This window comes from Falco peregrinus, chromosome 13 (genome assembly GCF_023634155.1).
Source record: "Falco peregrinus isolate bFalPer1 chromosome 13, bFalPer1.pri, whole genome shotgun sequence".
Classification (NCBI taxonomy): domain Eukaryota; kingdom Metazoa; phylum Chordata; class Aves; order Falconiformes; family Falconidae; genus Falco; species Falco peregrinus.
In genome coordinates, this window is record NC_073733.1 from 5,736,158 (window position 1) to 5,750,275 (window position 14,118).

General features: G+C 45.8%; 1 protein-coding gene across 6 annotated transcripts in view; it reads right to left on the bottom strand.

Moving 5' to 3' along the window:
• Nucleotides 1-100: 100 nt before the first annotated feature.
• GAB3 (GRB2 associated binding protein 3) overlaps nt 101-14,118 on the bottom strand; it is a 68,947-nt gene continuing 54,929 nt past the window's right edge. For 4 of the 6 annotated variants that reach the window (XM_055817936.1, XM_055817937.1, XM_055817934.1 and 1 more), the window contains 6 exons: nt 11,624-11,679; nt 10,230-10,485; nt 8,979-9,060; nt 7,158-7,260; nt 5,792-5,905; nt 101-4,791 (listed from right to left, as the gene is read on the bottom strand). In XM_055817936.1, the coding sequence (XP_055673911.1) occupies nt 4,675-4,791; nt 5,792-5,905; nt 7,158-7,260; nt 8,979-9,060; nt 10,230-10,485; nt 11,624-11,679 (728 nt within the window). In that variant the 3' untranslated portion in view covers nt 101-4,674. The remainder of the gene's footprint in view (nt 4,792-5,791; nt 5,906-7,157; nt 7,261-8,978; nt 9,061-10,229; nt 10,486-11,623; nt 11,680-14,118) is intronic. The other 2 variants (XM_055817933.1, XM_055817935.1) reach the window with 1 other exon arrangement.

A 14,118-nucleotide genomic window follows, 5' to 3' on the forward strand; every position in this document is an offset into this window, starting at 1 on the left:
AAAATTAAAAGTATCTTGAGAATGGAAAAAGCGTTAAATGAAAAATGTGGAAGTTTTCCCCATAGGCACCTTTGCTTATCAAAATAATGAAAAATCACAGTTATATTTTATATTAATTTATTAGAAAAAAGATATACAGTTTAATGTGCAAATATATACAACAAACATTACAATGAAACATCAGGAAGGTGAGCCCCTTCCCTCTATCAATGACTTACTCCTTCGTAACAGAGATGATTGTTTAATGCTTCCCCACAGATTTACAAATACAAAAAACGTATAATGCTTCATTTGCACAAGACAAAAGTTTATTTTTATTTGAACAAAAAATATTCTGGCTTTGACATGGCAAAAGTCTGCTATTTTGGTGGCTTTTTTATTTATTTTTTTTTTTAAGACCTGAGCAAGTTTTGCGGAACGGGAACAAAGAAAAGGCATTGCCCTGTGCTTCATTCTCATCACAGCATCTGATGGTCTTTGAATTACTAAACCACTGAATCACTTCAAGTGAATGCAACTCCAAAATCTACACTTACGATGTAATTAGCGACATGGAAGAGAGCAGGCGCTACTGCCGGCAAAAGTGAGCTGGCCGAAAGCACCTGGCTCCAGCTAAATGGCTGTTGACTTTTCTCAGGTAAAGTGTTCCTATCTGCCAGTAAAGAATTTAATGCTGCCTCCTGTAATAAAGGCATTATAAACGGAAAAAACAGCTTAGACCTAAAAGCAAACAAACTTTGCATCCTGCTACGCCTTGCTTAAACGCGTGATCATGGCAAGACTGCAGAATAAGGCCCTGTTAAACCCGAGCGGAATAAAGACGTTGGGAATGTGTGTAAATCCCAGTTCAGCACTGAAATCGCTCCAGGAAGGAACTGATCGAATTGATTTCATTACGATTCTTTAGGAAGTATTTCAAGCAGGTGTTTGTCGCAGGCTATTTTGTTATACAGTGGCCACAGATTTCAGTACAAGAGCTCCATCTCATCGCTGGTCTCCTCCCTCCCGTGCCTGGGTGCCGGCACGCTGGCCCGCTCACCGGCCGTGCCAGCCGCAGGGGGATCCCAGCTGATCACCCCAACACCAACCACAGGTCTGAAACCATTTCGCTTGTTTGTGTCCTACATCGTCCTGCAACCCAGCTTCAGCTGGCAACCCCACAGCGTGACCTTTCCCATCAAGCGAGAACCATGCTGCTCCTTGAGCGCTCCTCTCCCTTTTAAACCAGGAACACTGGTGGTGCTGGAGAAGGCACAGCAAGTGCTGAGCCAGGCAATGCCCGTCCTCCCAGGAGATGGGAGTTTCCTAAGGAACCACTGGCTGTCCCACTCTCATTTAGGTGCACAGCCTCTCTCTGCATCAGCTCTCATGATACTTTTTAAAGAAATACACACCAATAACACCAGAACCGACCCCCAGCAAAAGGAAGACACTACCAGCAGTGTTCCTGGCTGACCCCAGAGCCAGTGCCAGCCATGGGCTCTTGCCTGGGCTACGCTGTCAGACGTGATGCTGTCAAAAGCTGACTCAATTTTCAGGTGCTTTCATGGGTTTTCTTTCCTCTTTGGCCAAGGGATGAGTAGTTAAGAACAGACTTCAACCAGGGACTCCTTTCTGCTATGTAGCACCCGTAGGGTGCTACAGCAGGGGCTGCAGCAGCTCCCTGACCGCCAGCATCCCTAATGATGGGGTGGCCACAGCAGGTCCGGCCTTTGCCATCCTCCCCCGATCCCCCTCCTCCTTACCCTCTTCCGAGTATTGTTGAATTTGACTAAAACAAAAAAATAAAAGCCTTGGGGGAGGACCTCTCTGCCTTTAAAACTGTTTTTTTAATTTTGTTTTAATTGTTCCTGGTTTACGTGTGGTGCTTACGCAAGAATGCGTATCACAGAGCCTGGAGCCGCAAGCAAAGCCAGACCTTAAATGAAAAATCTGAATAAACCCCCAAACTTAGCTTTTAGTTAAAAAGTGGAAGTTAGAAACCAATGACCAGCATATGATCAACGTAAGAGAGCGGTGGGGGCAAGCAGGGGACACATGGAAGTTGAAAGGGGGCCGTTCTGATCTAAGGACAGTCCCTGCCAATCTATATGTTTATGTCCTTTTAGGGGGGGAAAAAATACCAAAAGAGCTCTTTCTTTTCTAACCTTCTGAATGCTCCCTTAACCAGGTTTCTCAAAGTTTAAATATTTTTACAATAAACTAGAATAACAAGTGACTCAGTTGTCTCCAATAACTTGGTGTTTTTCTACTTCAGAAGATTTTCTGACAGCATGAAAAGAACTGCTCTGGTCAAACACGAGCTGATCTGTCCGCTATCGCAGGCCGCCTCGGAGGCCGCTGTGCCGTCACCCTGCGATTTGGGATCTGCAGCAGCACAGCAGTTTCACCTGCCCGTGGGGATGTTCCCTGTCCCCTGCTGTGACACGCGCCTTAGCTGCTCTTTTAGCACTGCAGCACACACCAAAAGCTTTCCGTGACAAGTGTTATTTGTACACCCTGAAAGAAAGGCAGCTCTTTTGAGCAGAAAGGCACACGACTCTAACTGTGGCCCTTCCTTGCTTACGTCTCTCGAACATCTCAAACACCTCCGTGGTGGCGCTGATCTCCACCGCCTCTCCCCAAACCCACTTCCCCTTTAGCAGCACCACACCCAGGGCATGGCTGCTCAGGCCTCTCCTACAGCAGTTTTAGGACAAAACAAGTAGGTTTTAACAAAACTAAATTTCACACCAGACAGACAGGATTTCTATGGAAAAGTCTGAATTCTTTGCAAAACTTTTACCAACACCAACTTTCGGTTTAGAGCTTTGGTGGGCAGGGAGAGCGTAGGAGGAGACAGCAGGTCAGCTATCTGCAGTACAAACCCCGGTTTTCCAAGCAGCTCTGGTCCAGGACACTTGACGCCCGCAAGCCTGGGTGCCCAGTTTGCCCCAGAGTCAATAAAGGCGCCGGTGAACCTCGTCGGTCTTGCAGGGTAAGCTAATTAGAGCCTGGTCACCACGGATCCCCAGCTTTGTATGTGTGCTAAAGCAGCAGTGAGGCTTGCAAGCACTTCAGCTGTCTTGAGGTAGGAGGAAAATGGTGTTTCCGTCAGCTACGCCGCCTCTCCAGCAGGACGTGTGGCTCGGCCGTGTCTCTCAGCCTCCCGGAGTGCCCAAATGGCTGAAGCAGAGTGGGTGCACAGAGGACAGCAAGTAGGAGCCTGGAAATGCCAGTGGGTTCTGCAGTGACATTTCTACGACCTCTGTTTGGTAAATCAGCATTTTTGGGATGTCAGATTACAGTAATACAGTGTGGTAGCAACAGGCACGCGAAGGGAGGCCGGTGACTTGGCACCGTCAAAGAGGAAAGCTTTCCGCCCATCCTCGCCGAGAGGATCGGACCTCTCACAGCCAGCAGGACTTACCTACGCGAGCGAAGCCTGCCAGGATCAAATCCAGTGTGGGTCGCTCAGCGGTACTGCATACTTCCACCATTCAAGTGGCTGTGTGCCACCTTAAAATAAAGATTGCGGCCAAGCTTTTCAAGTTAAATATGTTATAAACTATACACATATGCGATCCTGAGATAGTGCCTGCAACAAGTCCGAAGGTAGATAAGCTTCCTGAACACAGAGGTCCTCATGCCGCATAAGCTCATTGTTGTTTTATTTTGGCAGGCCTGCTCGCCTCTCTCAGAGCACACTGCACTTCCTAATTCTCTTTTTTTTTGGGGGGGTGGGTCTAGTGAAACAATCAGTTTGACGACTGCTACCAGCAGTTCCAATGGCATTTCTTCTGCAGTTCAGATGAAAGCATTCTTGATCCTTCGCCAGTTCTCCCAAGACTTGCCGAAACAGGCTCACAGCTTCCCTTTCTATTTTTTGGCCAGCCAAGAGCTGTGTGCCTGCAGCCTCCTGCTAGAGGAGCAGCTGTGCTGTGCTGCGCTGTGCGACGACGCTCCTCAAGACAGGGGAGAAAACATCAGACAGAAAGGCGACAAGTATGAGCCACAACGGAGGGAAGAAGCTTAATACAATGACCGTCGCCCAGAGGGTCAAAGACCAGGCATTCCAGTCCCCTCAGTACGTAGTGCTGTTTGGAGTTTTCTGACAGCATCAGGTCAGAGTCAGACTTTTAAAAGGGGAAAAATATTTTCCAAAATCCTCTTCGCTTAAGCACTAAGTATTTAAAAAGTTCTTTTTATTGTTTCAGTATTTTAGCCCTTAGTTGATTAGTCACCAATACCTGTCAGATGCTCGCTGCCATAAAAGCACTCTGAGCACCCGCAGTATTTGTAGGAATATAAAAAAATAGCTTTAGCAACTAGGAATTATGCAACACAGGAGAAGGCAGGACTAACTAGATTAATGCAACTTGTAGTGGATTTGTTAACGTTAAATGTATGACTCGTCGCAGAATCATGCCAAAAAATGGTACCATGTAGCTTACTGGTAAGGGCAGTAAAAAGGGTAATGCATTACTTTAATCATCAGTGAACCACTCACTCATTCAACATACTATTTCCAGCTGAAATCAAAGGTTTCCATTAAAAAGGCCATTCCTCTACGGACTGTAAGCCACTTACAACTCTCTGCCTTTGAACTCTACTGTGATAGCTGCTTCATTAACATTGTGGTTCCAGTGCAAAAAAAAAAATATATATATCCTCCAGATCCCAAAGCTTCTTCCTTTAGACTTTTGATTGTCTCTCATCTGTCCATTCCTGCTTAGTGTTCTGTAAAGCTTGAGTCTTCTGTTCATCCACCTGGACATAGTCCACTCTCTGCTCCTCTGAGAGAAAAGGTTTCTGCATGAGAGAAAGGAAAAAAACGATGTATTAATTTTAGGGTTGAAAAGGGATGCTAGTGAAACTTGGCTTGACTTTCTGTTTTCCCTTTCCCTTGTTCCTTGATTGCTTCACCTTGAAGCTCACAGTGACATCAGCTGACAAAAGCATTGCTTTACAGCCTGCTTTAGCTATAATTATCCATCTGTCACCCTGTCACTCAGTCCAGCACAGTGAGTGGGGAAAACGTGCTGTTCTGGCTATTTCCAGATAATCATTCTCTTCTCATCTGAGTGATCCTGCTGCAGGGATGACCTAACTGCATTTTAACTACAAGGAGGGTTTAAATAAGAAAGCTTAGGAGTCTTGAGTCTTTTGCATGCAGGAGTACTAGCTGATGCGGGAAACTACACACAGGAGACAAAATGGCCCAAACCACCAACAGTTTGTCGCTTTGCAGTGGTACCTACCCACCACCTAGGCAGGTCATAAACTCTTTGGAGCAAGGAATCTATTTTCTGAGCATTGCTAAGGAAATTGAAATGCTTTTGGTGATGTGAGAATAAAGATGCACATTTTGCTGTGTTACAAGAGATGGTACAGTTTTACCCCGTGAATTTATCATGGGCTGTAAACTTGTTATTGCAAAGAGAATTGGGGAAAAACTAGCAGGAAAGGTTTTGTGGAGACTTGATGAAAATGGAAGAGCAGGCAGAGACCCTGTAAGCACCAACAAACTTGCCCACGAGCCCTCGTGGCTGCACATCCCAGCGCAGTCTCGTGCCCTCTGCCGAGCTCGCGTTAATGGCATCCCTATGAGTCACGCTAAGGACACTTGGCCATCACCCTAATAGTGCTTTTATTATATTAATCTTGGGCCTGCCACAAATGCAGTCAGCTGGCAACACGACTGGCTTCACTACGATGCTTCGGGCACCTAGCAGAGTGTGACCCTCGGTCCTGTTTTCCTCCCAACGGACAGAAAGATAGGAGGCTGTGGGGGTTTTCAGATGACTCATACCTTCTGTACAGGGGATGGGGAAGCAGAATTAAAATCCAATGCTAAGTAATCAAGGTTAGATTTCCTTGTCCATGGAAAAGCACCACTGTATGGAGATGTTGCCTGTCTGTGTTCCTGTCGGGAAAGAAAAGAAACTTTTAATGCTCTTAAAACATGATGCTAAAAGGAAGCAGGACCACAACTGCAGGTTGGAGACTCGGCTGGCAGAACACAAGGGAGGAGGGTCAGCACCCATGTCATTTTTTATGCCAAGGGTACATCTGTTGACTGACCACAGGATAGCACCGAATAATTGCAGGATGGCATAAAGAAACGGGGAGCGTCTTTTTCTCCTGGTAATTATAGCAAAACAAGCAAACCAGACTGATTTTCATTCCATGTTATCAAGGAGGACTTACGCCCAGCTTCTCAACCCAAGCCCTCGGAAGGCTCAGATTCACAGGGGTGCCCTCTTAACCATCAGCATACTACGCGTTTGAAGAAATGGTGATAATTCTGTTCAAATCTAGCAACTGAAAATTAATTTCAGAAAAATCACGGATAACCACAAATGTATGGGAGGTTTTATTTGACTAGAAGAATCAAATGGGGAGTAGCTGCAGCTGGAACTGCCCTGCTGAGCAGATTTTGATCTAGTAGAGGTGTGGGTTAAAATTTGAGACTATGGTTCATGGGAATTGTCGTCAGTTTTGCAATATATTTCTATAGCCGTTGCCACTGGGCGCTGGCTATGGAGCCAAATCTGCAGACATTGGCTCAGATTAAGGGATTTGAGATCCATTTCCACCTAAAATTCAAAGGAAACTGAGATTCTGGTCTCTTGCAAGATATGGCTAAAGAGTGAATGAAGAAAAGGAAGCCACAAAGCCAGATGTTCTTCTTTCATGGGATGGGAAGTGGGGTTAGTGCCACCAGCCAAAGCAGAAGCAATAAGAGACTTTAATGGGAGTTCTGTTTCTGCACAATATTTGGTGTGTTTCTTTAGGAAGTGCACTAACGGCTTTCTGTCATTTCCTAGGAGATTTTGCAGGGGCACACTTTTAAAAGGTGAAAAGATTTAATTTTCCTTTGCCTTAATGAGTTCTCATGTAAATATGGCTGATCCCTGTGATCTCTTGGAACTGCTCAGCAACATTCGTGGGTGAACAGCTGAGTTCTGCAGAGCAGAAGAAGGGCTTCCCTTATCTCTCCGTAAATTGGCCCCAGTGTCTTTGGTTTAAAAACGTTTCATCATTTTTAAAAAAAAACCAGAAGGCAAAGGACAAACCTCCTCAACATTTTTTCTTAGAAAACAAACTTCTGCATTCTCCATCAATGTGACAGAGCAGAATAAAGCAAAGGATGGCTGTGTGAAAATGAAGATTACCATATGAATGTAACTTTCTTCCTCTTCTCCGGAAACTGAATTGGCAAATATTCTTGCTGAATTAATACCGTCTCTTTCTGGTGAGATAAAGCTCATTCGATTGCTATGAAGAAAAACACAGGAGAGGTTAAGGAAGCATCTTACAGATGCTCTGAAATGAAGCCAAAGCCTGACACAGTCCATATGGTGAATAAACTCACACTAACGCTGCAGACTTTATGGAGAGGATGTCCAAACCCACTCCTTAGTTCTAGAAAAAGTATGCTATATTGCTTATGAGTGGTTCTGTTGGCTTTTGTGTGTTGGTTTTTTTTTTTTAACTGGGATTTATGAAAGTTTGCCATCTCTGGTTTGACAGAAAGCATAAAACATTGGAGGAATTCTCCAACAAGGGGCACAGAGATGGATATCATTCACTTGGGTAATATGTGCCAAAGGGGCAGCTACTGAGTTGCGTGGGTATCTACATTTTGGAGATCGATGTGAGTTAATCAGCCACTGGAGGTGCACGCAGAGGAACTTGTCTGGCTTTGAACGCAGCGTAAACACATGCTGCCTGAGCTATGGGGCTGGCTGTGACTCAGCCCTTGTACAAGGAAATGTCTTCCACTAACATAACTGTCAGAGGTATATCGTGAGTAAATTATTGCGGGCTAGCACAATGGGGTTAGTTATTAGGAAATTAGATGGCCACTTTGTGCAGCATGAACAGTATAATTCCTTTTGCTTTATTAGTTCCGGCCATACTTCTTTTTTAGTTTTGTTAATGTAAAACGTGCAAACTCCCTCCGAGCTCGTTATCCTTCAGGACTCTGCACTGTGTCAGCACTAATTAACCACAGCACTCTGGCAGGGATGCTTGGAAGGCAGGCTACTGGGTTTCCCTAACAGGCAGCATGCGGCAGGCAGTGCCAAAGGGCTTAACCGGCTTTGCACTGCATGGCTGAGGGAGGGGTCTGCAACTGGGAAAATGCCTGGCTCGTGTCCCTTTTGCCCTCCAAATGACTACCTGAGGTAGGGGAGTGCAAGCGCCCTGTCTGGCACTAATCCTAGCAAAAAAACCCCATTTTCCGGAGTGTTTGGGGCATGCAGAGGAGGTTGGTGGGAATTCTCGGCGTTTGCACAGACACTTCAGCACAGCTGGCTCTCCTGTCAGCTCTTCCCCGCAGTGCCAAGATCCCCCCAGCCAGCAGGCTGCAGTCCTCCCCTGCTCAGGAGCTCCCTGAAGATAAGTCCTTTGCTGCCCTTGGAGCCCCACAGTATCATCTGTTCATACTACCTGGGCTTTGGGACGAAAAGCACTTGTGTTTACCCCACAACTAATTTCCAGTGACAAAAGGTCACGCCAACAGATCAAGTCTGAATTGCAGTGTGGCAGAATTGCAGTATGCAGAAGTCTACACTGAGGCTACAAGTCAGGCAGGTCTTTATCTTACCTGGTTCTCTTTTGCTATGTTAATTTTCGGGAACAAAAATGGCTCTATCACCTTGGAAAAAATAAATAAGGCATGCGAAGCTTTTAACCATCTCAGCAGCCACACCAGAGTGCAGACCAGCTCCCACCTTTTCAAAAGGAATCTTCAAAACAGACTGAGCATCACTGCGTGATGCTGAACACACTGGAGCTGCCTGTTGTGAAAGGGAGCCTGGCTTTTCAGAGACAGCCAGAGCCTGAGGGATGCTGGAAGGAGCCCTGGGGAATTTTTGTTTGTGGACTTTGCCAGGAAACTGTTTCTTGTGGGATGTGATAAGTTATTTTTAACTCCATTCCACAATGTTAATGCTTAGAAGATTGGAATGGCAGGTTTCTTGTTGACTTACTAAGGCACAGTCCACATCCTGGTCACGGCAGCATGCTCCCGGATTGTGGAGAGGTTCCTCAAGTCCAGAGGGGGTGGCCGCGCTGCAAGTAGATACAAAAGAAACTACATTTCCAATAGCAGAGCTAATCAAAAGTACAGACTGTTTAGAGAAATGCAGTTCTATATTAACAGCAAGAAACTAACAGAGTATTTCACAGAACATAACTGATATAACCAAGACAGAAATCAGTAACAAATGACCATTTCAGTCAGCACTGGAAAGCAAAGTTCCCCATTTACCCTAAAATAACAGAATAAATACAATCGACATAAGGAGAGCAAATGCTCCACGAGATCCACGTGCTTGCCTTAAATCTGCTCTGCATACGCTGCTTTCGAGAGGAGAGGCCAGTTCAGCCTTACAGGTCAAAACAGGGTTTGGGATCTCCTCTAAACAAAAAGCTCCTACACGTGGACATGAAGATCATTCCTCTCACCAGCTGATGTACATTTCCCACTCCATTCTCAAAACCTTCTAAGAAATGACCTGAACTTGCTTTGCTTCCTGGCAATGGTCTAAATTTCTGTCCCCACTTTCTAGTAGCATTTCTTGAACCATTTTCTGAGCAGCCTTGTGGCTCTGCAGCCCAAAGAGCTTTAATGTAGGCTAGGTTTAGGCAATTTCTCCACTGCAAAGCTGAATTTTGTCCCCAGTATATCCCTCTGGAAGTGCAACCCGGATTTTGGAGATGCCATGAAAAGCAGGAGTGGAAAATTACCATCAGTAAAAGCATCTGCAGGAAATTCCTAATTAAACCAAGACAGCTGCGCCTACCCAACAGAGGTTTAACCAACAGCCCACACATCAAGTTTGAGTATTTGAATGTTTGGATGTCCTGTTCCTGGAAGGTCAGGGAGCTGGTGAGACAGCAGTACACGTACTTCAGAGCTGCAGGATTTAGTCTGCTGTCTCTCCAAGGATACATCCATTTGGTCATTTGCAGTCAGAGGGGATCTGAAGCCAGGCACCGTGCTAACGCAGCCACCCAGCCTGTGCAAGTGGGCATATGCATGCTCCTCCTCGGCTCACAAATGACCCTGCGGACGCCTCATATGTTACAGTACTATAAGCCACTTACACAGCCATTCAATCCCTCTTCTAGAACACGAAGCACTTTAAAATGTGCCGAGGACACTGTCAAAGGAGGTCACCCACGTCCCCACTATCAGAACCCCCTGGCTGCCAATTGCACCTAAGGTCTGGGCTTACATTTCCTACGAGGCTTGAGGTCTCGGTTCACTGGAGGGGGCTCCAGGTCCGAGGGAAGCTCAGGTAATGGGCTGGTGAGTTTTTCAGTGCTGACGACAGGGAAGGTAAACGTGGCTGAGCCGGGGCTCATGGGGATGTAGCCGTCGGGTGAACAGTCGGAGCCAGGCGCGGAGGGAGAGGTGCTGGGGCGCATGGGCACATAGCTGTCCTCCGTGCTGTCTGAAGCGGTCGAGTAGAGCGGGGAGAACCGACAGGGCTTCAGAAGCAAAGGAGGGGAAAAAAACAGAGAAATGGGTTGATAAATGAATAGCTAACCCCCTGCAAGCCAGGAGGTGCTGTGAGCTGGCAACAGATCTGAGCTGAGCCCCAGGCCAGGAGAGTCCCGACGTGACCTTTCAGAGAGGCAGAAGCTGGAAAGACACGAGACAAACACATGAGTTCAGATGCACACTCCAGCTTTGGAGATGTCCACTTCTGAGCTTTGCAAGTCATTGCCGGAAACTAGAACCAAACTTATTGATGACTTAAGTAGGTTAAATCCTCCAACTTCAGTGAGGCTGCACTTGCCTCTCCCAGCAGTAATTCTAACCTATAAAATGAAGGAGGCTCCTTCATACAAAAAGGCATACGAAAGGAGAACATCTGATGAACTAGATTTTTGCAAATGTGGAAGCTGAGAAAGCAGACACGCAGACCTACAAGTTACTCCTGATAGCTGGGAATAAACACTAGACATTCATTTTGTGAAGTTAGTGCTGGCTGTGTGGTGAGAGAGCTTGATTACAAACCTTAAACCTTACAAGCGTTCAAAGGGGAGAAAAATCTAAGTTGCCCACCAGCAGAGCTTACTTACAAGCAGCAAAGGAGCTCCTACACAGAGGACAATACCCAGTGCCAGGCAGAAGACCGGCTGTGTGATGGTGCTACATACAGCCACGTCTGCCAAAGGCTGAATCAGGAGGCTTTGGTGTGACAGAGCCCTGAATCACAGGAACTTTGAGAGCAGAGGACTTTCCTACATCCTAAAGAGAAGATATCCCTCAGGATCATGAAGTGATAGGCTCCTTTAGACCCTTTCTTTCAAGAGATAAGCAGTTTTCTCAGGTGCTCTTGGTTAACAGTTTAATTCTTGAGGCTACCAGCACCCTTTTTCACAACAGACCTGGATTAGTCTGTTCTAAAACCAGGGTGCTCAGTGTTGTGGCCTCTCCTTCCCTCAAAGGCTTCTGGTGGCTGTGAAGCAGCAGTGCAGAAGTTGCCCAATGCCAACTGTGTCCATTTTTTTAATTCTTCTGCTGAATACAGAAAAGACTGAATATCAGGATGTGAAATGATTCACTTTCTGAAGTTCATAATGTGCCAGTCTTTAAAATTTATGCAAGCAGAGTACTTACCAAATTCAAGCTAAGCCTCTTATCCCGACTTCTTAAGGAACTGCCTTCCATGTCTGCTGCAAGATAAAAAAAGTGATTAAAAATGTGATAAGGCAGTGCAACCTTACGGAGATCATTCTGGAGTAAAGCATATGGCTCTAAAATAACTAGAGCTTTATAAAGATTCCGTAGCTCCTAGTATTTATCCTAAATGAGGAAATCCAATGACACTTTAGACCAGAACCAACTCAGCAGCATTTCAAGAGCTATTGCATCTATTTTAAGTTTGATGAAACCAAGAAACACGTTCATGTACAATCCAGCTGTAACTTACGCTTCCTGTAGCACAAGCAGTTGCTGAGAAAGACTGGTGTGGTGTGGAGAGCAAGCAACCAAGCAAAAATTTAAACCCAGCTCCTGCTCTAATCCCACTCTGTTTTCCCATCTGTCAAACTGGGGAAATTACATGAAAATGGACTGTAGGAAATCTTAATTCATTATTGCTTGGAAAGTTATTAGGAGCCCTGTATGTAAGGTGCCAGGGAAGTATATGTTATTGTCGAGAGGGTGCATGGGGGAACTTAACGGCAGGAGAAATATTCTTCTGTCACCCAGAAATGCTGCTGTGGTGCAAGTGGCTGAAGCTGATGGAGAACAAACAGCCAGAGAAAAGGTCACCGGTCACAGCGTCCCCTTGTGCAGCCTGACCTTTGTCTTGGTGTAGGTCAATTTTACTTTTGAAGAAAAAGGCAAAAAACCTGAAATCCAGCATTCAGTTGGGATGATGTTTACAGCTACCCTCCTTTTCTGGAAAATTATTTTCTGTGCAGAAAATGGCTTTTCTGTGGGAATACCCTAAAACCCTGCAACCATGTTAATCCAGCCCCTGCTCTCACGGTGGAGATGTCAATACTGTGCTGCAACTGAGGGTCTTTGCAGTGGTATCAGCATAAAAGGAAAAGTGCTAAACAAGAACAAAGTGATACTATTAGTGTGGATACACATTCAGATAGGTGCAGCCACTATCCTGGGGCAGCTATGTTTATTTTTTACTTTGGTAAAGAGACATTCAGGCACAATGCTGTGGCAGGTGCCAGGATATAGGTGCCTTACACATGTACAGCTTGTTCCCCTTCGTGGCGCCGCCACCAGCGTACGCTGCCTTTGCACTGGGTTAATTAAATCTGTTCAGCTTTTACATGTTGCCATGGGCAAATAATAAAGTAAGTAACTCGAGTGGGCTCACTCTGGGAGCTGGTGAAGGACAGGTGCTTTCTCTGTGTTTCCTTTTCTGGTCTTGTTAAACACATTTTAATACAGAGTTTAACCTTTCAAATAGTTTCAGCTGCACTTAGGGTAAGAAAAAATAGCAGCACTAATTAATTCATTGCTGCCCCCTGTCAGGCAGAGATAACCTTGCAGCACGGTAGCAGAACATGACATTTGGCCACTTAATCCTCTTAAAAACATTTTGGCATAAATTGGTTTGGAAGAACATTAACTGTCTCAAGTGGGCTGGCAGCATTAGAGCGGCACATGTGCAGAAGCAAGAGCAGCACCTTTCAGGGAGCAACCAAATGGAACTGATAACTAAGAATACCAATTCCATTGATGGGTGTTTCTCCACAAACCTTCCAAGAATTGTTTGTACACTGATAAACAGGCTGGACAGAGGTCTCCTTGCTTTCACTTCTGAGCTTTAAGAACAAGATCTAACAGCCCCAAACACCAGTTGGTCATTCAAACTACAAGAGTCTAAAGGTCACTTGTCCTTAGAAACCTACGTTGTCTCCATCAAAAATGACACATCACTGCAAAATACTTGATGATTTCCAGCCAGGTATTCCAGCTGCCTCCCTCTGTTCTGTGGCTCCACAAAATAAAACTTTCCCATACTGCATGTACTGGTTTTTGACTGTTATTTCTGTTTGTGATGACGATGTTTCAAGAACAAGTGGAAAAATCAGCTCAGCTCAGAGCAGAGCTTGCTTTGCAGCACAGCCTGGCTCCGCAGTGGGTTTTCAGGCTACCCTGCAAGGACAGAGTGGGATTTGCTCAAGGACACACAGAGTCCCTGGTTCAACCTGGATTACATCCCATCCCCAGTGTCTCCCTGGCTTCCCGTTCTTTACTCTAAGCTGCAAAGTCAGGCTGCTGTTACAGAAAGGACTGGATGCGGCGAAGCAGCGCAGCTACAAAGGCATTTCCCACGTGCAAGCCCACATTTGGACCTGCATAAATAGAGAGTTTGGCATGGTCTGATTCAGTGGTTGGCTTTTCATTTTGATTTCTCTGCTGCTTTCTTTTGTGGAGAGGGAGGGGACATGGAAAACTAGCAAGTTGTCACCCTGAAGAGATCACAACCAGATCGCTGCCCGTGTGTACACACTGAGGGGGTTTTACAGAGCAGGAGCTGAATGTGAGGGACAGGTCTGAATCCTGCCTGCTAACTAATTTGAAACAAGCACTTCAGGTTGCTTTGGGTGGTGTATGATTTTGCAGGGGGGGAGGACAGG